A 25,595-nucleotide genomic window follows, 5' to 3' on the forward strand; every position below is an offset into this window, starting at 1 on the left:
CCCAGTCCAGTCGAAGATTCAAGCTTCTCTACTATGGTCAAATTGATGTCGATGTCTCACTGGACCAAGAACCATCATTTGAGTATTATCAGAGTTTAAAAGTAGGAAGTTTCTGTAAGTAATTCGGTCGACGATGCTTACCATAGCAACAGTGTCTTCATGCCAAACTGGAAAATCTGTTGTGTTGGAAACCTGTTGGCCATCAAATACACAAACCACACCACCTCCTAGTTTAACAACCCTAGAACAGATTGTTGTTAATAGAGTGTGATTTGTACAGTGACAATTGGGGGTCCGTACCTGTTGTATTGGTGGGGGGTGCCCTTATTGAACATTAGCCAGTGTTAGATATATTTGTGTGTTCAATTATTTTTTTCTTTATTTGTTTTCTGTACCTATACTGGTATTAAAGTAGTTATTTTACTAAGGATTTTAGTCTTAGTTTTCACTCTTATTGTTACTTTTCTTTGTTCTCTTGGTATGCGCAGGTAGAATTGGAGTTAACCAGTTTCTACCATTTAGGACAAAGAGAGTTAGGTTAAAATTATAAATCATATGTCTCCTGTTATTGTGCAGGTCTCGGGCAGGGGGTTGGATCTCCCTCGAATGCTCACGGTGGCCAATAAAAGAAGGATTTTGTGATTTTGCGAAATAAGATCCACCTATGTCCAGAGGGAGTAGAGAAGCTTGAATCTTCAACTGGACTGGGTTGCTTGACGCAAGGACATTTCGCTTCAAATCGCAGAAGCTTCCTCAGCTAAAACTCTTGCTCTGGTAGTCTGACTTCTGCCTGACCCTTGTCGAGAAGAACAAACAGAAGCCACAAAAGCTGGAATTTTAAACCTAACCAGATGCCTCCTACTGAGAGGCAGACTGCTATTGGCTAGTGACTAAACAATTGCTTTAATTAGCACCTATTGTGCTCTAGTTAACACCCTCCTAATGACAGGGTAGCTGTCCCTCCTAACAATGGGACTGATGCCTCTCCTGATGGCATGAATGACTCATTACCATGAACAAAAGACTGAAACTGTTTTGATCAAACAACCCAGTCCAGTCGAACATTCAAGCTTCTCTACTATGGAAACCACCTGGACAACTGAGAGCCTACACAGAAACATGTCCAGAGGGAGTTTTTCCTTACCACTGTTACTCTGGGGGTTAGTAAGGTTAGACCTTACTTGTGTGAAGTGCCTTGAGGCAACTCTGTTATGATTTGGCGCTATTTAAATGAAAATAAATTGAAAAATGAAATGGAAAAGTAAAGTGTGTTAAACAAGCTTGTTAGCTTCTTACCTTATTCTAAAGTGGTATGGTTTGGCTTGTGACACCCACTGGAGTGATCGTACTGAGTCTGTCAAACAAGATGTGTTCAATTAACATTCAGAGATCCCACAGGCCATTTATAGGAGTGTTTTGAAATTATATGACAGGTTTCTTCCATGTACGAATAGTGGACATGTGCTGTAATTTGTAGCGTTAAAAAGTATATATATATAAATGTTTTAAGTGCCCCCCCACACACACACAAACACACACACTAAACTGTTGTTTTTACATTAAAAACCTTTTGCATTTTTTTTTTTTTTTTGTGGAGGGTTGTACCACAGTACTCAGTGCCACCACGTGAATACGCCCGTGATCCGATGCACACTGGTATGCTTCTTCTATGAAGGCCAGGATTAAAAAAAGAAAAAGAAAAAAAAAATCCACTCGGGAAATGTGTGAAAAGGATTAAAACCCTAAATCTAAATTTTCTTCAGCACAGATTCCCTGGCGAGCGCGCATCTTTCAGAGCGTTTTACCACGCGCCGTGACCGAATTTACAGTTCGGCAAATAACTGCTAAATTCCACTTATTGGTTCAAGGAGTCAAAAAACATTTCTGTCGATTTCCTTCTCCAATTTTTTTTTTTCCAACAGCGAGCGCGGCGATCGTTCAGCAGCTCACATGCCATCTGGTGCCAAAAACTTGGCAGCTTTTGACAATTCGCTTCTTCATCCTGCGTGCCAGAGCGCCGCGTGAAACCGATTTTTTTCTTCTTTTTATTTTTCCCTTTTGGGCTTCCTGCGTGCTAGTTTATTTCGGTGAAACAGTTTGGAACGAATCTCCGAACCCTCCATCAGCGCAGGTCCGGCTCTCACGGGAGAACCACAAGCCTGCAGCTGGGCTTCCTTGCGTAAAGAGAGAGAGAGAGAGAGGGAGGGAGAGAGAGACAGAGAGAGAGAGAGGGAGAGAGAGAGAGACGGAGGGGGACTAGACTCGCCACTTCACCGCATTTACGCGCATCCACGCGCCGATCTGCGGCCGCGCCGCTGCGCCACCAGGACTAATTTGATGAGGAGAACTTTGAAACTCTTTGCATCCACGGAATCCACGTGCTGCGTGGAGGAAAACCCGCAACTTTTTATCATCCGGGGGCAGTGAAGTTATTGCGTCTTGTTTTTGGTGAGTAATTCTACGTTTATTTAAAATTATTATTTATTTCTTTCTAATTCAAAGCGCGCGTGTCAGTTGATGGATTGTTTTGTTCTCTCGTGGCTCTGTGCAGTGTGCGTGGCTGTGTCCTGTCATTAGTATTCCACGGACACGGGGCTTCCTGCGGCGGTCGCTCGTGCTGTCGGTGTTTTCGTGACCCACTCGTGTCCTCACCGTGGACGTGCTTCACTTTGCTCCTCACAACCTCAACTTCACTCATTATTTCATTGTTGTGCGTTAATAACGCGACATTTAATAAAAATTTAAATTGGGGGAACAGGTGCGCTCTGGCAACTTTTCCTGCATTGTGCAGGTGCTGATGCGCAATGATGGATTATTAAAAAAAATGACAGATTTATTTTTGTGAGAAAGTGAAGAGAATATCCCCAGCAGGCATAAAAACAATTACTTTAAATTGTTGTGTGTTTTTTTATTTTATTTTAATCTGTTTTAAAGGTTTAATCCTCCCACCTGTTAGGAGGAAATTAATAGAACTAAAAAGAAAATGTGATGCCAGCTCAGAAAAGGGAGGATTGTGTTCGTTATGCAAAAGAGAGATTGAAATTCAAACTACAGTGATACTTGGGAGAGAGCTTTTGGCAGGAAAATTGGCAGAAAAACTCTGGAAGTTTGCAGTAAGATTTTTCATTGTTGCGCTATAATAGGTCCAGATCATCAGATCTGCACAAAATTGCACTTGATTGTCATATTAATCATGATCAGTGCATTAATATTTGTCCATTTTTTAAAAATCCCATTTATTAATAGGTGAACTAAACTGAAAATAAATGTTACAACACCAAAACACCTGATTTATTTTATTTATTTATTTGTTTGTTTGTTTATTTATAGATTTATTTCTTATTATTCATTTTTAAGACATTGATCAGATCAAGTTTGCTGGCAGTGGGCTAAAAAAGCTTGACAGAGGTTGACTTGAATGTTTCCATATTAATGCTACCCTAAATTATATTTTACATATTGATATAGCAGCCACCATTTTTAACCCCTATATCAGAATTTAGTGGCTTAATGGCATCCTGTACACAGAATGAAGTAACACTCCCTCTGTGCTCTGAGCTTTTCTGTCCATTTACACTCCTGGTCTGGCCGTATGTGCACATTGTAGTGGATGAGATTTCTGGATGTGTGTATCTTTCCTTGTCAAAGTATTACCCCTCCTCCTGTATACAGCGAGACAGCAGTACTCATTACTCAACACGTAGCTGCTAAATCTTGGCAGGTGACAGCAATTTTAAATGCCTTTGACCAAGAACAAGATCAGACTACAATCCATATACCTCTTATTTTCCTCAAAAGAGAGACATTCGACCTGGCATAGGCTCCAACTGGCATTCCTTCTACTCAGTATGAAAGAGGGAGGAGGGGAGAAGGGGTTGTGGGGGAGTGGCTGAGGAGGGAAGCATTGTTTTGATGTTGAAATTGGAGCTAAAACATCTTGTGGCAGAAAAAAAGTCCACTTGAAGTAGATACGAGTGATTTGGAATCCATATCTGGATCCAGATTAACACTAAATTTGACTGGATTCTTATAAGTTCCATCACATCATCAAGTTTGGTGGCAATCGGCTAGGAAATTTTGTGATATTGATTAAAATGTTAAAATTATTTGTTACTGAAGCTTAAAAGTGATCTGGAATCTTTCTCTTAGTAGGGACAATTAGTCCACCACACATGATGAGGACTGGTTTAAAATCTTTTGTGAAATGTATATGAAAACATTCCAAAATGCCCCATTTTATGATTACAAAAACCCTAAATGCAATGCAGAGTGCAGATCTGAATCTCACCCAAGAAAAAAGTCTTCTTTCATTTAATAAGTCAGATCAGTCTACCATGGTTTCATGTTTTATTTCCGCTCAGGCACAAAAAACAAAACGCAAACAAACTCTTGTTTGTTGCAACTTCCTCCACAGAGGTAAAAATGGATTTCTAGTTTTTGCACAGAGGCGCTTTTATTTGAAGATGAATAACTTAGGACCCCTTCACACATAGTACGAATGTGGCTGAATTGTGCACGAAGCAGGAATCATATGCAATATGTGTAAATTTGTACCTGCCTCTAATGCCTCGTACACCTGTTGCTACAACTATTTGTAGCAACAGGTGCATCTATTAAGTGCCCCCACGAGTGTGGCGTTGCAAAACAGCACTGCACATGTGGCGTGCCAGAGAGTCAGCTCCCCCTGCAGCACATGTGCCGTGCGTGTGAACTGCATGTGTTGCGCTCCCCCACAATCCGCAACACATCCGCCACATATGTTGCGCATGGGGGTGGGGGAAATAACTAAATAACAGTAAAAATAACTCAAAGGAATGATCACATATCACAGACACAGAGAGACATGTTGGTGTGTGCGCTGAACTGACGGGGGCGTGTCCGCCGACAGCCACAGCTGTTGAGATCTCTGGTTCTGGACATCCCAGCTGGATAACACGTACCGTGTTTGGATGGACATGAACTTACAACTGTCCACTGTGACATGCGTGTGTCTGCTTGCTGTCCTCACGTGGACAGACGTAAAAACATATATCGCTGTTGCAACACTGCAGCGAGTGAGCGCACAGTGCACACATTGACAGACTGCCCCAGGTGACTGTCAGATCATAACACGCAGCGGGCGATCTGAATGTCACATCACCCACATCAGCTCTGTTCCACATGATGCAGTGTCTGTCCTGTGGCGCGCCGTCCACAGGACACGCCAGACCAGTAGATGTGGACATGATAGGCATGCACTGCTCCATTCATGTCATTTCGTGACTGTACGTCTGTGACCATGGGTCATCTACAAAGTAACAGACAGTTCATACATGAATTGTTCGCTCGGTGGCTTTCGGTGTTGTTTTTATAGTGTGTGTGTGGTTTAATTTTTTTTTAAAATACATCTATCTCCTTGTTGATTTCACATATGTTTCCACACCTTTTATAGGAGAGCAATGGTAGTGTAGTGGTAAAGTTTCTGGCTGGCAATCAGAGCTTTTATAAATTGCAGGTTCGAATCCCATGGGTGGCATGTGTTTTTTTTTTTCCACAGCAGGTGTGCGATGTGGTTACACATGCTCCAGCTGCTCGCAGTGTACAGGATCGTTCACGCCTGCCTGACCATGTGTCCCTCCTGACGTCTCCTCGATGTTTTCATGGTTCGCTCCTATGAGCTTTTTCTCCATGATTTGCCCTGATTTACTTATTCGTACTATGTGTGAAGGGGCCCTTAAGGTGCACATTTTAAGGACTTTTTCCCAGTCATTTTCAGAATGAGATAACATTTAATTAAAAAAAACTGCTTTCATTGTGGTGGGTTAAATGAATAATTGGTTTGATATACAATTCTTTAATTGGTTTTCTAGGTTTTTTTTTTTAAGAATAATTACCCACTAAATTGTTGGAGAAACTACTGTGCAGCATGGGAAACCTATCATGGATGCAGGATGAATTCAGTTGAGTAATCAGCCGTCTGTGGATGTGCACGGAGGGCGTGGGGGTGGTGTGGTGGGTTAGAGAGCGCCCTTCAACCACAGGGTGAAAGTTCAAGCTCCTGCATCAGCAATAGTTTGGTCTACATGTGCTTTAAGTGTCCTTGAATGCAGGGTTGCAGCTCTGAGGTTACTTTTCCTGTAGGTGATGTTCTCACATGGAGACAAACAGCGAAGGTCCCAGGAGGAAAAAAAAAATCCACCAAACCAAGATGTTGTATTTATGCTCCTCAACAACACATCTTCATACATACTTTGTAACTGCGTTTATGAAATGTTTAACCCATAATTAACTTAGCTGGTTGCATTTTTTCTGGCCTGTGACTGCGCCGAGTGTGCACAGTGATTGAGGAGAATATGGATCAGAGGAAGCGTGTGATTGGTTATTGAGCGCCGGAGCACTGGTAATCCTGTTGTCGGACTGGCAAATGGGATTAACAAGAGTAAGTAAAAGAAACGGAGCTGGGCGATGACTGGGAGGCTTCGCACAGTTTTAGCTCAGATTTTCGCTTCATTTAATGTCATCACAATGACCTTCAAAAGATGAGCCACTTTCCCACAGAACAATATGAACACAATAACGGTGCCCATCAGGACCTGCACGGAACGCTGAAACTGATGGATTGGATGTGCCAACACGAAGTATTTACCTCCTCTGGTAAATACTTAGGTTAGCTTTTCACCTTGTAGGGTGGAAATTGATGGTTATAATCGATTGAACAATTTGTCTGTAAAATATGTCGGGAGCAGGAAAAAAGTTATCTCTTTGTTAGAGCCCAAATACACAGCTTGACATTTATTTACCCCTCATCCACAGATGTTCCAAAGTATTCCACAACATTAACTGAACCAATTTAAATCAAGCTGTTTAAACAATTCATAGTGGTTACTGCTTAATAATGCACTGTTGGAAAAGCAGTCGAAACTTGATTGACTGCCATGTTGTCAGACCAAATTTATTTTCAGCCATTACACAGATTTGGTTTGCAACGGTCAAAAGGAAAAACGTTAAAAAACATCCCCTGTGAACTAAATTGAACAAGTTTTTCCCTCACATAGAACCTTTTTAAAACAGATCAATAGTTACAGATAACTGATAAATTCCAGTATTGCCCCCGGTACACTTACAACTACTAACAAGCTGATTTGGAGTTTTAACACCACAATCACTTCTGGAAGCATCAAAAGCAACAACAGACTTAAACAATGAATCAGCACTTTTGTCTTTGAGCATCCTGCCCCTGCTGGAAACTTCTGTTTACTACATGACTTCCAACACAGAAGCAACTGAGCGGAGCCGCTCAACTCTCTACCCAATCACAGCTCTGCTGTCAGGCGGAAGTCTTGGAAAATAAAGCAGTGCTGAGTTATGGTTTGGTGTATAAATAAAATGAATATTAATAGAATAACTCCATTAATGTCAATTCTGTAATTTGTGCAAAGTTAATATATAATATATCTTTTAATGTTGAATAATGCACTAATTCTGAAGTTTTGTAACAAACACAGACAGATGGCATTCTGGGTAAAATGTGCCTCTGCTCACACTGATTGGATGATTCATTCTATGTAAACCAACACATTAATGTGAGGTGTGTCGTGTGCTGGTGTTTACAGATAAATGTGCTTTTGTAAAATATGCCATTTTTTATTTGTAAAAAAAGGCATTTTCAAAAATAAAAAAAGCCAAGTTGTAATTAGATAACCGTCTGATATGACCGGTGTCAAAATAAATAGAACACCGCCATTTGCCCTATTGATGTATCCCATAATCACTTGCGCGCCAGAGAGTCGCTGCAGTCAAACAACATATAGAGAATCCACATGATGACAATTGTAAATTAATATTACAAAAATGTATTTTTTTATGCTTTTCATCATGTTAATAAGAAACTGCATGCATGATACCCTGAAAACTTGCTAAAACAATTATAACAAATAATCCGTGTCTGTTACATTTAATTTGCGTGGAATTTAATAAACGCAAACTGAATTTCAGACATCTTATATATCTTAGTCTGGAACAAAGAGGACAAACAGTGTTGTAAAGAACAATAATCAAGATGTTAAAGAGCAAACTTCACTTTCCCCCAGAACGACATGATCAGGAAGCGAGCGTAGCTCACAGCAGCTCCCATTGAAAATAACGGAGAGACAGTCTGGGATTCTCGCATGTTTACATAAAACAAACACAATAACAACGTCTATAAACCCAGAGAATATATTCACCTGAGTTTTAGGCACTACAGTTTAATGCTGCTGTCCTGATCAGAGTGTCTGAAATGCATTTCTCCTGTCGTGAACGTATTGAGATTACCTTACTGAGATTACCCTATCCCATAATGCACCATTACATAGCATGCCCCACACTAAACTGTAAAAATTAGCGCATTACTTTAAAACTAAAACACATATCTGATATTTTCACCTTATTTTCACCATAAGTTAAAAATGTATGCCTCTGGATGACTTGGGTGATACTGGCCGCATATCAGTATGGGGTAAAAAAAAAAAAAAAAAGAAATTGAGTTTTTTTTTGGTGACTAGTTCTTCTTTGCTTGCAGAGGATAGAGCGGTTTCTCCTGAAAGCAGGTCTCCTCTGCTTGCAGAAGGTAGAACTACACATTTGCTGACTTTTGTTTACCACGTTAATGGTCTAAAAGTTATTGGACAAAAATTTATCAGAAGATAATTAGTCCGATAATGTTTTTCAAAGTTATCTGAAAAGATAACCCGATAATGAAAACTTTATCTTTGATAATTATTGGTTATCGAAACTGTGCCTACCACCGGTTTTCATCATTTTGATTTTTTTTTTTATTATTGATAATGCTATGTATGGATAGCCACTGCCTTATTTATACTGCACCAAATCATGACATACGTCACGTAAAGGGCCTTCACAGGAGTGAGGTCCAACCTTACTCACCCCCTTGGCCAAGCATATTGGCAACAACAGTAAGGAAAAACTCTCTCAGGCATTTTTGATTATAGGATAAAACCTAAAGCACACTAGACTGGGGGGCGGGGGAGCATCTGCATTGGCCATTCTACCGATACCAGAATAACAAGTAAAACTCGAGCACCGCGCTAATAGAGCGCAAACCTCCGCCAACACTAGTTTCTAATTACACAAATGTTTACTTTGTAAAAATTTTTCAACTTCAAAGTCCTGTTAAAGTGGCTTTTCATAAGCTAAATTAGATGTGATCAAAGGTCAGGAGTGTGTTTAGTTCATGCACTTGAATCAAAGTCTTTTTTGTGGTGTTGTCAGTTTTTTTTTTTTTTTTACTTTTTCAGTTTCTGAATTCTTTTTCAGGTAATTTTCACAGAACATTGCTTATTTCTGCTATGCACAATTTGGCATTGCTTTTTGAAACTTGGTTTCCAACTGATAACTGGAAGACAAACAGGCATAAAATTGGAACCCCCCCATCCAATTTTGGTGGTGTAGGTAAATCCATAAGAGAAAAATGAGAGTAACAGAGGCACTTTTAATTGAGATATAATGCAAAATGTACACCAAATGGGCTTTTCAATATTACATTCAAATGTCCATAAAATTCACAATATGGATCAAATCCGGATCAACCTTTGTCAGGCGATAGTGAGTGCCAGTCTGCACCTCACTTTCAAATATGATAGTGATTGCAGCACATTTGATTAAGATATCATGTAAAATATACATTAAACTGGGATTTCAATGGCTGCAAAATCTGTAATCCGGGTGGGATTCGGATCAAACTTTGTCAGTCGATAAAGGATACCATCCTACATAATGCTGCCAAATATGAAAGAAATTCGATCTTTTTTGACAGAGCTATGAATTTTTGTTCCATGTTAAAGGACAGGGGTTTTTCCAATATTTTTCCTGACTTTGACCTTTGACCTATGACCTTGTAAACAGTCATAGGTCAATTTTTCATAATGATATGAAAAATTGTGGGTTCCAGATGTTCGTTCCATTGATGCCTTGGATACTGAGGCAATATGGTGGTCAGAGTTTTAAACATCTGCACCCAAGCCACCTGTTATGAAAACCACCACACAGTCAGCAAAATATGTATTAATCAAACACCCAAACCAAAGCTAGCCTGTTAGCCTTAGCCTTCTTTGTAGGTTTGTAATGAGATGTGTGTTCAGGCTTCAGGCTTCTTTCTTGGTGTTATACATATGTTAATGTTTATATTTTTTTAAATTGCATTTTGTTTTTGCTGTTTTTTTGCATCATTTTTTTTTACTTGTTTATTGGTTTCTAGCTGCATTGTTCGTGTGTTGTGTGTATTTGACTAATCTCTGTACTTGTATGTATGTTCATTGTTTTATCTATCTATCTATCTATCTATCTATCTATCTATCTATCTATCTATCTATCTATCTATCTATCTATCTATCTATCTATCTATCTATCTATCTATCTATCTATCTATCTATCTATCTATCTATCTATCTATCTATCTATCTATATATATATATATATATATATATATTTTTTTTTTTTATTATTATTATTATTTTTTATTGTGGCATCAGAGCAGGTGGCCACCCAACGGATCCGAGCCCGACACTGCTCTTGTGCAACGCCTTCAGGCAACTGGTGCTGTGATTTTATTGAAATTCATTAAGCCCTGGTCACGCCTGTCTTTCCCATACCTCTTTATCCATTCATGGGATAGCCTGGAGTTGTATTTTTATCTTCATTTTCTATGTTTTTCAGTTAAATGATATAAGTAAACACATTACGTTTCAAAAGTCAATGAGTAATTGTGTTAAAGAATCATTATTATAAGTTTTACCTTAATCGAGCAGCAACATCATCAGTCACCTGGTGCCAAGAAAAGCTATTAAAAAACACTTTGTTTCATTCATTTTTTTCATATTTGTCTCTTGGTGTGGCTTTCAGGCTACATCTGATGCTCCGGGCTTTAATTTCTACTATTTACTAAATTTATCATGTTATTGCTGAATAATTTGAACAAATGAGTGAGCAAACCATCAAAAATTAATTCACAAATATCTGCTTTTGTTTTGTGTATGAATATGCAGCGTAGGCAGCCTGCCGTGTGTCTCTGGCAGTCTTCAGGCTTCGACAAAATGAGAAGCATTAACTCGGCCGCTTGGCTCAAACTGACCCTGTGCCGATCTTCTCTCCCACAATACCACCGCTGCAACCTGCCTTCACAACTTATGCTGCCCTGCAGCCAGATCTGCTCCACTTTCCACCCCGACCATTAAATTGTCATGCAGAGGCAGCGACTTTGAATCCGTTTGCGTGCGTAAAATGTGCACTCGCATGCGTGCCCATTCCTTCGTGTATTTCGCTTCAAAACGCAGCAGATCAGAATGCTGTCTAAACAGTACGGGTGGGCGCCTCGTGCCTGCTGGAGGTTTGCATCCTGGACTTACCCTTTGAAAACTAAAACTGAATCTTGGAGAATTGCACAAACAGGTGTTTGGGTAAAATCTCTGAGCTGAGAGATTATTAGTGCTCCATAATGACTTTGTCAAAAGTTGTTTCTGCAGGATGTGTGGTGTGCAGGGGTGGATCCACACATTTTTGGTGTTGGTGGTTTGAAAAAAATACTAGTAGTCAGCAGTCAGCACAGTGGCTTAGTGGTTAGCACTGTTGTATCACAGCAAGAAGGTCATGGGCTCATTTCCCAAATGGGACCTTTCTCCTTTCTGTGTGGTGTTTGCGTGTTCTCCCCATGTTCGTGTGGTTTCTCTCCGGGTGCTCCGGCTTCCTGCCACATCCAAAGACATGCAGACAAGGTGTTCATGTGGGTGTGAATATGTTTGTCTATATGTGGCCCTGCGATGGACTGGTGTCCCGTCCAGGGTGTACCCCGCCTTATGCTCTGTGACTGCTAGGATAGGCTCCGGCTCCCCCGTGACCCCTTAATTGAAGTAACCGGGCATAGATGATGAATGGATAGTAGCTAGCAACTTTTTTCCATCGTGAATGCTAACATAAATAATATACAAATAGTGACTGGTTGGGAGGCAGCATAAATGGATTGTCACCCCGAGGGATCATTGTTGCCTAAGGTCGAAGGCCGCAGGCAACAATCCAAATAGGAGCTGCTGTTGCAACAAGGAGAACAGTTGAAAAGTTTTACTTTTTATGAATAAAGACAGAGTAAAATTCAATAAAATATTCAGTTTATAATTGCTAGCAAATGTTACTTGAGTTATTCTTTTAGATAAACTCGTATATGCAAGTAAAATTTACTTAAGAATTCCCCTTGTAAAATTTACTTGGAATTTCTGAGTGGAAAAAACTTGCCGAGGTTTTTTCAAGTAAATATCACTCCAAATTTTTTGAGTGTGGCAAAGTAAAATATTCTGGCAGATTGGCCAGTAATGTCTAAGAACACTTTAATCTGTCATAGAATCATGTAGATTATAGAAGTTTATCCTGCTTCTATGGACAGATGATACAGTGTAAAAATGATTTCATATTGTTGAGTTGTGGCAAACATTAGGTTTTGAACTTAAAAACTTTTTTGTGTAATTTTCTTTCTTTTATTTTTACATTTTTTTTCTTTATTTTTGTTTACCTTTTTTTGGGCTGGTGGGGGATCCATCCCTGGTGTGGTGTTTTTTTTTTAAATTCGTTTTTTGTTTTGCTGGCAGGGACACAAAGGAAGTAGAATAAGAACAGGAGATTCTGTGTGCGAAGAAAGAGGTCACTGTATGCCAAGGCAATTACCTTCCTCGTCGAGGGCCCTGCCAATATTCTGCGTAGAGGAGAGTGAAAGAGGGGTCAGTGAGAAAATAAATATATATCTATATCCGTACGGTCAAGATCTCATTTTTCCAAACGTCTGCGTTTTCCTCCTCAAGTTGAAGTGACGTTTCAGACTGTATCATCATCCTGCATAAATTTGCCAGCGAGTTTTGTTTGTGCAGAATCACAGTGTATTTTTATGGCTGATGTCGGGCTGCAGACTCATGATTCACAGTCGTGCATTTAATGTGTTGATTACATTCACAATTAATCAATTGCCTGTGAAATGTAAAACACATAACATCACTCTTTCTTTATATTTGTTTCAACAAACCAGCAGTCCAACACCTAAACCCAGCTGCCGAACCCAGCTCTTATTCAGTTTAAATCCCATTTTAAAAAGGTTTTAAAATGGCTTGATACTTTTAAACCACAGCGGCCCATGTGTCGGCTCAGCGACCTGGAAATAGAAACTGCATCTTTTGTCATTGCTGTTTCTCAACAAAATGTCTTCATAAGAGTAGCCATGGAAATCTTATCTTGTCTGCAACAAAACGAACCCAAGCGTATCATTTTATGATGTCAGTCCAAAGCAATATCCAGTGAGAGTGCAACATAGTAAAAAGTGGCTTCCATTCTTCCTGATGACATCACTTCTTTGAGGGAATTACATTTTAAAGTCCTTCACGCCCCGGTCACACGGCACTAATGAAGGACACCGAAGCCAAAACAATACAAGAAATCTGGACTTATGTTGACTTTTGGAGACCTCGTTTAACCGTCGTAGTGAGACCAGCTATGTTTTACGGTTTAGAGATGGTGGCACTAACAAAAAGAGAGGAGGCAGAGCTGGAGGTGGCAGAGCTGAAGATGTTGAGATTCTCTTTGGGAGTGACGAGAATGGACAAGATTAGGAATGAACATATCAGAGGGACAGCTCAGGTGGGATGGTTTGGAGACAAAGTCAGAGAGGTGAGATTGAGATGGTTTGGACATGTGCAGAGGAGGGGCCCAGGGTATATAGGGAGAAGGATGTTGAGGATGGAGCCACCAGGCAGGAGAAGAAGAGGGAGGCCAAAGAGGAGGTTCATGGATGTGTTGAGGGAGGACATGCAGGTGGTTGGTGTGACAGAGGAAGATACAGAGGACAGGGTGAGATGGAAATGATTGATCTGCTGTGGCGATAACGGGAACAGTCGAAAGACAAAGAAGTTTAACCATTGTCCAGCTTAGTTTCTGTAGCTGGCGCTTCATCAGAATTTTCAAACTGTTGTAAAAATGAGAACGAATCCAGACGACAACCTCAAATCGTCCGTATTCCGTTATGCTTTCTGTCTTGACGGTTCCTCATTGTTTGCATAATTCCCGTACCATCAGCATTCCATTTGATTGTCGTCTAACTTCGTCCAACCTGCAGCCTCTCTCTCTCCAGCCTCTCAATGTCTCTGGCTGCGACGTGCGTATGTACGCACGTTTTCAAGACAACGCTGCTGAAGGTGGCTGTGGACAGCATAGACTTGCTGCAGAAATGATCACACACTGGTGCTTCATATTGATTTTGTTTTAAAGCATCAAGATGGCCGTTTGCTTCATTTTTCTTTTGCTAGTTTCAGTTTTGTTTTGGTCTTTTATGTGTTCTGCTCTCCTAGTCTTTTCAGTGATGGGAGAAGTCCAGATTCATTCGTCCAACTTTTCGTGATGATTTGTGACTTTGGGACTTTATTTTCTTCGTTCAGCTAACATCGTGTGCCGTGTGACCGGGCCATTAATGTGACAATAGATTAGCAGAGGTTTTGATTGATGGGTTGGTTGGTCCTATCAGCTTTTGTTTAGCTGTGGCAACAGTCACATTTTCCCCATGGATAAAATATACGTTGAATGATGGTGGTCATAAAGGTGCAAACAGTTGCACAGACTGATGAAAAAGGTAAACCTGTTCCTAGAGAAAACAATTAGAACTGGGAGGCATTTTTTATATATTTTTAAATATTTTTTCTACTGCAAAATTTAGTTTTAGCATAACAGACACACTCTCTATTTTGTCCTAAACAGGGAAACCAGTGGTGCCAAATGGAGTAATTTTTCCACCAATTTGTTAAATGTTCCAAATGTTTATACACTTAAGAGTTTATTTATTGAGCAAAAGTTAATTCAGTGTGCCTGCTTGTGTAAAATACCCATTTTGCAAAATGTCTAGTTTTGATTACAGTTGGCAGAACTGACACTTGTGATATTGCAGATTAACACTCCAGATTTATAGATAAATACAATTTGTATGTTGACCATTAAATAGAGAAGCATTGGATCAGTTGAAAACTTTCCCTTTTGGGAGGAGGTGTATTTTCCTGACCCCAATATATTTCAGGGTTCCTGCCTGTTCACAACCTAATTTGAGCATGTACCTGGCAAATCACAGTTGAACTTGCCTACAAAACATGGCTGAGCTGAGTCCCATAGGGATAAAGTGAGTGAGTTTTTTCAGACCCCAGTAACTTTTAGGGTTGCAGGCCAGTCACAAGGATAAGTAAGTATGCGCTGCTCCACCTCCAGGTGAACCCATGTGCCAAGTTTTGAGCAGAGTGGCCCAGCGACGGCTGAGAGGTAGTCTGGAAACCTCTGCATGACAGACACACACATGGATGTGTACCAAGATTCGAAAGAAATAAGCCTTTTTCTTTTATGTATGTCAGTAAGGCTAAAGATTGCTTCAAGATTTCCAAATATCATGAAGTGTTTATTACTCATAGTTGCCCATAATGTTTTAGATAATATTTTAAAGAATTTCTCCAACTTCAAAGCCCTCATTGACTGAATTGGTCAGAATGGGTGTGCGATGTGTACTGAACTGGAATATCATGATATCTACAGTAGAATATCATGATGGATGATAAAGTCAGGATTGTATATTTGGCACACACTTTTCCTTTGAGAACAGCTGAGCCATCTTGAGGCACAATCTTCGGCGAAGGCCAGTTTTTCGATTTGTTTTGGAGTCAGTGTTTGGTTGGTGTTTCCCAACTCGATCTAGCCCATGCTCGGCTCACAGTCCCCCGGCGTAGACACAGCACATTTTAGCCCTTCTGCATAAAAATAAAGACTCGCCTCCATCCTTCATTTTCACAATCTCTGGATGACACTGCTTAAAGTACATATTCATCACTGCTCAATTTGACCTCTGGGGAAATCCTCGGCAAGAACAAATATTTTTACATTATAGCAGGGATAAAAGAAATGGTGGGTGTTTTGCTGGGTGAAGGGACATGGCATCATACTGGTGGCTTCATATCAAGATGTTGGGCAGCCATCACTGGTGGAATTGTCCAACTTCCCAATTCGATTGGTCAGTCAAAATCAGTTTGTTTTGGGTTTGAATCCATCTTTGACTTGGTTTAAGATCTAATAAACCAGACTTATTCAATTTAAAACCCTTTTTAAGTGACTAAAACAATGTTTAAATCAACTTACACTGTGTCTAAACTTACTCAAATTCCACTAGATAGTAGATTAGCTGACTTACTGTTACTGGTATTTGGGGATCACAGTTGATCTGTAATCCGTATGGACTATCCCCCATGGCTCAGTATGTATATGAACCATGAACTAATTGCAAAGTTGAAATAATTATGTGAAATAAAGATTTGTTGTCACGGTGACTTGTTTTTACAGAATAACTGCATAAATATCATTGCAACATTGCAGTGAAGTCAAAGCAGTTGTATGCACACTCGAGCAGAGAAAAAAACAGGCAGTGTTAATGTAACCGGAGCATCTTAAAAGCAGATGGCCTCAACTGCTGAATGTTTGGCTCATGGCAGCCTGGTGTAGGGATGACATATGTCAGGGTCTAAGCACAGAAAAGGTGCGCTGACACTTGCACGATTTCGTTGTGACGATCCCAGCCCCTGTGTTCCCAGCTGGACGCCGTGCTTTGTTTCACTGGAAGCTGCACTTGTGCGCTGGATGCTCCATATGTAAAACAATTATTTCATAGTACATTTATCATTTTCTGTGAGAGTTGGCTGTTAAAAACACCTCTAATCACTTCCAGAATCACAGAGGCCCATTTCATCTTCCGCTTTTTTTCCCTCTCGCTCTCGTACTCTTAATGAGGTGGAGAACGCATTGGAAACATCTAAAAGGTCATTATTTGTAATGTTTATATTGTAATAGCCTAGTAAAACAGTTGCATGTTCATTCCTTGTTAAGAGTAGCTGTAAAAGTATGTTTATGATAGATTTAAAACCTCGTCATAATCGTTCAGATGAGTTGTGCTCTGATGCAATGCGCTGACGCAAATGCTTACACTCACAAGCAGTATTTTTTAATTGTTTGTGCAATGTTCATGTGAAGGTCATGTAATTAATGCGTGATGGATATTTTGAACATTTCAAAATTTTCTTTGCGCACTTGCACAAAGCCGCGCACAGTTTACAACGAGTTTGAGAGATGTTTACTCTCCTACATGGCAAGTCAGGGCACCTAAAGAATCTCTCTGAAATATCAGTAGTTGAGGTCAGAGTTTCTACAATGCCTTTCCTGTGCCATCTTGAACTGAGCATTGGTGGGGCCATGGTGGCAAGGAGGGCACTGAGAACCAGGGGAAAAAAAAAACACAAAACAAAAAAGAAAGCCAAAAAAAATTTGAGTTTTGTAGAGTTGTGTTTCTGCCCAGGAGGACTTAGTATGGGCAGTATAGAGCTACATGACATACAGTAGAGATGTGGTAAATTGTACCTGGCACTACATTACTCATGAGGAAGTGTTCTGTTTTACTTTAAAATATTATTTAAAGTTGTTTTCATTCAGAACCATGTGTAAAAGTTCCTTCTTTTCATAGTTTAATTGAATTCTGTAATAAATGCCAAGCAAAGTCATATTTACAGTATCTGTTTTTTTGCCATGCACATTGATGAAGTGGCAATAGCAGGGTATTATTTTCACTGCATGTGTGGACAAGAAAACTCAAACTTTGGAGTAGTTTGGTCACAGGTTAAAGTCAAGGAAAACTCTCCATCCTAAATTCTGCTTGAATACAGGGTGGGCCGATGCACTAGCACGGCCAGTATCGTACATCGGAATGCCAATTTCAATAAAATATCTAATTTCATTACAAATCAAAAATCTATCACAAAAAACTCACCTGATTGTGTACATTTTTTGTCCTTTTCTCATTCATTCAATGCATTCCATGTAATTCAATTTCAGGTGAGCATTTAACCCACTTTCTTCAAAAAAGTGGGTGGGCTCATGCTTGGCCCTGGAACCTCTGACAGGCAAACGGGTATATCTCAGCAACCAAGAACTGCAGATAGATGATCTAAAGCATATATTGACAAGCAAAATATCTGTGATCAAATGGTACAAATGACGTCATGAAGTCATCGATAGTGAAAAACACCATTAAAGACCTATGTACATTGATATCATGGTGTATAGAGCGGGCACGGTATCCATCAGCCCTCTGATGCCTCTCTTTGTTTGTTTTGTCTGAAAAATAACCCAGTTCATGGAGGAAAAAAAATCAATCCAAACCATGGGTTTTGTGATCCATTGCACCTCCACTTACTTTTAATGTGGAACTATTTAATATTATCTTAAATGGGGTTGAAAAGGTTTAATAACAGTTTAATCCCACTTTGTCTTGCATAAAATAGAAAATCATCTTTTTTTTTTTTTTTTTTTTGCTTCTTGATAATTAACCTCCAGTCGTTGGTTGCAATGCACAAAACACCAGGAATCTAATGATTTTTAAATAATTGGTGATGTACTCGGGACTCGCGGGGCGCGTTGTGACACGGGGAACGTTATCTGTCACAAGCCGATGCTTCTCCCTGCTTTGACACGTCTTCATATTGTGGCACCTTGGGGGAAATTTCTCGCAGCGGGACGATGAGGGAGAGACGGATCTCTTCGCCGGCGCTCAGGGCGGCAGACCGCCCGCGCGGAATAGAGGTCACGAACAGTTGGGCCGTCATGCTGCTGACAGCTCAGATTTATTTTTAATATCTGTGATGAGAGCTTGCATCACAGATCGTGTGGCCGGTTAGTCTGAAGCGCCGAAGCACCAGCATCATTATGCCGCGATGTTATACAAAGAAAATGTGACAAACTAATGACCTTGCTGAGGTAAAGCTCAGATAATTGAGCAGCAGCTTGTGATTGTTATTCTGAGCACCCGCTGTTGTGTTTCATTTGCTGTGAAATCTCTCTTGCTCGTGCACTGAAATACCGGGTCATTTTTCCCTTTTGAACATTTCGCCTTCGCCTCATTGTTCCTCGGGCGTGCACGTGTCTGCATCCTGAAGGACATTACGTTGATTATATTTACTGTCTATTCATTTTTGACCACTTTCTTTATGATTGGTGAAAAGTGTCATTATCGTTGCATCAGCAGGCACATTACTTGCTGGCTAAAGTGACTGCGGTCACAGAGGCAGTTTTGCTGACGAGACTTTCTCTTTTCTCCTCTCCATGTCTTTGTCTCCTTCCCCCCTCTCTGTTCTGATAGGTGCCAATTATCCAGCGTCTGTGGTAAGCCTCCCTGATCATCATTCGCCAACCCTGTTCTTCAACGTTAAAGTCATTAACCTGGATTTATCGCACTTTTAGGTCCCAATCAAGAACAAGAAGAAAAAATAAATAAGAGCAACACAACAAAATGCAGATCGTGACTCTTTTTCAACCCGGGGCTTGACTGCTCTTGTCGTCTGCTGAGACACACTGTCAGACCTGTGTGGAGAGAACCCTGAGGGGATTTGACATTTCAGCATTTCTGTCTTTTTAAAAATTTAACTCCTCTTCTGGCCTCACCGAGCGTTAGAAAGGAGGATGGGTTGCGGCACCCTGGCCATCCTGGCACTCCTGCTTCCCTTGTGGGTCAAAGGCTGCTGGGGGTCGAACCTTAGCTCTGGAGGACTGGACAATTCGGTCCCGGACTCATGGGACGCCCTGCACAGGCACAAACGCAGCTGGGTGTGGAACCAGTTCTTCGTATTGGAAGAGTACACAGGCAACGATCCGCTGTATGTTGGCAAGGTAAGCCATACGTGACCGCTAACTTGTCCGCGCAATCAGGGAATCTGTTGTGTCTGTCCAAAGCCTGGCTGGACTTCAAGGTGTAGCTCACAAATTAAGATCTGCGGCCTTTATTTGGCTCCATGATGCTAACGCTACCATGTGTAGTGAAGCCGGGGTAATGATTACTGTACCTGCATTTGGGATTATGTAAGGAGATTACAAAAGATAAATACCGTAACTGCACTCATCCTAGATTACAATGGAAGCATATGTAATCTGGATAGAGTTATGTCAGATTACTTGATTAGATTTTGATCATTAAAATATGGTAATTTCCTAAATTAAGCAATGTTATTCAATGATCCAATGCTATTAACTCATTCTACACTGGTAGAAGCTCCACCAGTGTAGCCACTAAAGATCAAACTCCAGCCAGTTGTCTATATCATAATTTTATTAACACGCCATTTGCAACACTTGCCAGTAGAAGAAAACCGCCATATGATGGACATCTCAAACAGCAGCCCTCTGTCCTCTGCACTTGAAACATCACTTTTGATTCTGAGAAATATCAGTTCAGTTCAGTTTATTGGCCATTTGCAGTTACAGAAACCACATTGGAAAAAAAGGTGCAAGAAGCTCAACTGCGCTGTTGACATTAAAAACTATACCACAAGACGTGAACAAACAATTTAACAGACACACATGGTAAACAAATGCCATGTAAATTCTAAAAGATCTAAAAACTATATCATGAACAAGAAAACAACCAAACGCCTGAGGAAAACAAATATATATATATAACAAATATAAAAGCAAATTAAAAACAAATTAAACAATGTAAATATCAAAGTGCATTGTTAACGTGCAATAAATAAATAAAAAAATAAAATGCACTATATAAAGAGCATTGTGCAAATCCAAAATTCAAAGTGTGCCGTTCAGAATCCTCACAGCTTGTGGAAGAAAACTCCTCGAGTGTCGGACAGTAGAGCATTTAACACAATGGAATCTTTTTCCAGAGGGAAGAAATTCAAACATGGCCATAGACGGATGACTTGAAGTGTCATTAATGATCTGCAAAGCCCGAGTTAAAAGTCTGGCTTTGTAAATCACCTCCAATTGTCCAATTGCAAGTGCATTCGATGGTCCTGCTGGCCGAGTGGACCACTTGGTTTGAAGTCTTTTTTTCTTTTACAGTGAGATTACCAAACCACACAGTAAGACAGCTTGAAAGTACACTCTCAATTACGCAATATTGGAAGTATTTGAGTTTCATATCACCATCATTGTGTGTTTAAAGGTGATTACTCCATGATAGGAACATTAATTATGTCTGCCAACGACATATTAAAATCACTGGCATTTATTTATACACATATTTATTTATTTATTTGTCTGTTAGCAAGTTTCCCTCAAAACTACTGCACGGGTTTTGACGAACTTTTCACAACAGATATTCGGCCAAGGAAGACGCCATTAAATTTTGGTGGTGATTCAAATTCTGGATCAAGTTTCACTTTATATAGGCTTTGAAGTATTACTTTTAGCAGGATTACATCAAAACTACTGCACGGATTCTCACCCAATTTGCACCACAGATAGATATTAGAGCAGGGGTGGGCAATCATGTGCCATAAAGGGCCGAGACACTGCAGGTTTTCCGTGCAACCAGTCACCTCAGCAGGTGATTTCATTAATGATCAGGTGTCTCAGCAGGTGATTTCATTGACAACCAGGTGTTTATGTTCAGAGGAGAAGCTCATCAGCAACCCACCTGCTGAGGTGAATGGTTGCATGGAAAACCTGCAGTGTCTCGGCCCTCGATGCCCACCCCTGTATTAGAGCATGAAAGACTCCACTGAATTTTGGAGGTGATCTGGATCCGGATTGGCGGACATCAGAAATCTCTGTTTGCTCTTGTTATACATGAAATACAGTCTTTTGTCCCGAAAATATGATATTTGCCAAGATTCCATTTTGGAAACATTTCCTTTGTCCTGTGCACTTGCATTTAATTTCAAACGTGCACGATTAATGTCTGTAATGTAAACATAGCCCACCCATCACCTAGGTGGTGGTAACGCAATAATACACACATGGGACAAGAGTCAGTAAATTTGCTCAAATTTAAAAATGTATTTGTGATTCGTGCCAATGTGATTCATTCATTCATTCATTTTCTATACCTGCTTACTCCAGTCAAGCGCCATGGGGGTGCTGAAGCCTATTCCAGCAGTCAGAGGGTAAGAAGGAGGGAGGGTACGCCTCAGACAGGACCACAGCAGTGTCATTTGATAAGCAGTAAAAAAGAAAAATATAAAAGATGATGTAAAAGAAATGGCTGAAAAGATGTTGGATGTATAAGTTTATGATTGGTTTAAAATCTGATGCAACAAATTTATAGCTGTGAGTAAACTGGAAGAGCTGTTTGAGAGGCCGTGTCATTTTGGGTGGTTAAATCATTCACCACGCAATTGGCCGGTAATTAAATAACAAATTCTGTTAACGGCCATTAAAATTTCATTAGTACCTCCACAGATAAGCATTTATACATTACATAAGTGATAGTGTTGTAGAAATTAATACTTAAAAAAAATCGAAAGGGACTGTATCTTCAAAAGTTTAACAAATTGTGATAAACAAGTTTAAGAATCCTTTAATACACCAATCACCTCTTTCCATGAATAAAAAGTGAAACCTGGAATGCAGATGTCAGATTTTATTTTGTTATTCAAAACTGTTAATTCCAATATAACATCTAAAACTGAAATTGTGTGTCAGCACAGGTACATTTTTATCTTACGCAGATAGATGTTTATTTGTAAATGAGAGATTTTACTTAGAGGTTGATGTATGATGTTAAATGGAATAACGCCTTAGAAAAGTGTGTTTATGCAAACATGTCTGCAGTGTAATTGTTCCGCCTCGGTACAAGCAGATCCATCAAAGTAATGCATGTTTTGGCAGGTATATAAGTGTGGAATCCTCTCCATGACATTTACAAATGTGCACAAATGCCATAGTTAACATAAGGCTACACTGATAAGTGACTAATCCTGCATTTATTACACTTAAAGACTCTTCTGGATCACATTTCCTTAAAAAATATATGTATACGTGGCAGAGAGCCAATGAGATTATGTTACTCTTTATTAGCTGAGTCATTTTGTAGAGTTCTTTCAGGTTTTTAAGGCAAAAAAATATAACCTTTTTTATATAACACAGTTTATACACCGGCAATCCAGAGTATTTTGCATAATGTGTAAAACTAGTATGAATTGGAATAATGCATTACAGCATTGACTCAAATATAAAATGACCGTGATTATAAAACTACTCCCCCCCCCCCCCCCCCCCCATTTTCACGTCAGACTTCCTGAAGACTGTCTTTCTTTCAAATGCTTTTGTTTTAAAATAATGCTTGTTGTTGTCCATTCGGCTGCTCCCGTTTTTGTTCGGGGTCACCACGGCAGATTCAGCCAGATCCACATTGGTATTTGGCACAAGTTTTGCGCTAGATGCCCTTCCTGACTCAACTCCAGTGTAACCTGGAGAAACACACACAGCCGCTGGTGTTCCAAAGAGGTCTCCCATCCAAGTACTAGCCAGGTCCTGCACTTGTTAGCTTCTGAGATCTGATGGGATCAGGCTGACACAAAATAATGCTAATGAGGGAAAAAAGGGAGAGGGAGTGAGTGAAAGATTGCAAAAAATGAAGTAGTGCAATAAATTGTGTAATCCAGCCTGCCTTGTTTTTTCAGATATTTGTGTCAGAGCCCCTGCAGGGGTGGTGGCCAAGTGGTTAATGCGCTTGGTTTCAGTGCAGAAGGTTCCGGTTCAAATCCCACCCCTGCCACATTTCTCCATGGAATGTGGAGTTGCGTCAGGAAGGGCATCCGGCGTAAAACCTGTGCCAATTCAACATGCAGATCCACCTTGGATTTGCTGTGGCGAGCCCGAGTGCAAACAAGGGAGCAGCCAAAGGGACTTACTTTTACTGTGTCAGAGCCTCATGTCATCAGTCAGTTATCTACACATGGTACTTTATGCAAATAGTCACCATTTGCATAATGAAGTAAGATTGGAGATGTACGAGGAGTGTTCAGACAAGTAAATGCTACAAAAGTTTGAAAAGTTTCCCATGAAAGAACAAGGAAAGCAACTATGGAGATTGTAAAAACACTTAAAAATGTTTAACTGGTCAGCAACATGTTAACACAGCTGTGTGAATATCTGTAGAATATGCAGTGAGGTGACAATACCCCATAGAACACAATGTGGTGTGCCTCTACTCCATGTTTTATACAGCTTTCCTGATGCAGGTTGAGCAGCAAAACTAATGCGGCTCCAATGTTGAAATAAAATTGCAGAGGGACTGTGACCAGCATTATGCACGTGTCCAAATAACCACATTGAAGCAGTCAAGGAACTATGTCTGTCTGATGCGAGAACAGTAGCACAAGGACTGCTGTGAGAACTGTAAATAGTTGTGTTATTTGTGAATGTTATATGCTGGTTCTTGTGTTATTAATGTTGTGTAGATCAGCGATTGTGGAGTTAAAATGCAAAGAAGAAAATTGTACTCAACAGCATAACAGCTTGTGTAAAGAGGCACAAGAATGGTATTAGCCTTTTTCGCCACCTAGTGTTGTGGATGTATGACATGCAAAAGTCATATGTCTGATTATAGTATAACACCATGTTTTTCCAGGTGTATTTCTGAGAGAGTGGAAAAAAGCAGGATCTTACATTCAGACCAGTGTCGTAATGTGATAAAATGTTTTGTCAAACTCTGAAATGCAACTAGTAACTGAGTGTAATATGTTTCCCTGACTTGGAAATACTTCAGTCATATACAAGTACGTCAGATGTTTTGCTTATTATATTTTCAGGAAGCACTTTTTGACTTTCTGCTGTTGAAGTTGACCCAGTAAGCAAAGCTTAACTTTTGAAAAATAACATTATTTCTCGTTTCAAGTTTTTGTGATGGTGCAACTATGAATGGTGACATTTGTCCTTTGCACCTCAACAATGTTGATTTAAAAAAAAAAAGGTATCTCAGTAGCTTTCAGCGCTGTTGTGTAACGGACAGCTCCTACCCAGAAAATGGATTGAGCGTGTTAATTTCAGGCCAGATGGGGCTCGGATTGGTCTCTCGATCCCCGTTATCTTGTAGAATTTTCTGGTCTTATTATTAAATTAGTTTTCATCTTTCCGCTCATCTGCAGGATAATCATTCTCATCTGCATGTATTTGCCGGGTCTGCTCTCACAAGCCCATTCTCTTGCTGCCTGTGAACTGGATTAGCATCTCCAGCTGGAATTAGGATACATTTGACTGTCCTATTGTTCCATCTATTGTGGCCAGAGGGATGCTGGAGGAAAGCATCAAAATCAGAATGAGCACAGTGGTGACACAGCTTAGAGTTCAGCTAAAGGTTATTTCTTGTCCAAGCTGAGGATTTTATATATTTATTTGTTTGCTTTTGAAGATCTGTACTTTGTTGCCAAATGTGTTGTCCTCTCTTGACCTTCTGAAAGTTGTTGGAGATGCAGCTACCATCCTCAGAAGTGTTTCTGTTCATCCACAAATACAGTGAATGATAAAGTTATAGTGTATCTGGAAAGTATTCACAGCACTTTACTTTTTCCACATTTTATGTTGCAGCCTTATTCCAAAATGTAGTAAATTAATTCCCCCCTAAAAATTTCACTCACAACACCCCATAATGAGAACATGAATAAGTTTTTTATTTTGTTGAAATGTTTGCAAATTTATATATATATATATGTATATATATGAACTTTTCAAAAAAACATTTTTCCACAGTCATTATGGGGTACTGGGTGTAGAATCTGGAGGAAAAAACA

At 39.9% G+C, this 25,595-nt stretch overlaps 1 protein-coding gene across 2 annotated transcripts in view; it reads left to right on the forward strand.

Annotated features, from left to right (window-relative positions):
* The first annotated feature begins 1,766 nt into the window (after positions 1 to 1,766).
* Positions 1,767 to 25,595, forward strand: part of cdh7a (cadherin 7a) — a 375,152-nt gene continuing 351,323 nt past the window's right edge. Inside the window, exons 1-3 of one of the 2 annotated variants that reach the window (XM_034166782.1) lie at positions 1,767 to 2,448; positions 12,612 to 12,740; positions 19,214 to 19,740. In XM_034166782.1, coding sequence (XP_034022673.1) covers positions 19,534 to 19,740 — 207 coding nt within the window. In that variant the 5' untranslated portion in view covers positions 1,767 to 2,448; positions 12,612 to 12,740; positions 19,214 to 19,533. The remainder of the gene's footprint in view (positions 2,449 to 12,611; positions 12,741 to 19,213; positions 19,741 to 25,595) is intronic. The other variant, XM_034166771.1, reaches the window with a different exon arrangement.

Source organism: Thalassophryne amazonica, chromosome 1, assembly GCF_902500255.1.
Source record: "Thalassophryne amazonica chromosome 1, fThaAma1.1, whole genome shotgun sequence".
In the NCBI taxonomy this organism is placed as follows: domain Eukaryota; kingdom Metazoa; phylum Chordata; class Actinopteri; order Batrachoidiformes; family Batrachoididae; genus Thalassophryne; species Thalassophryne amazonica.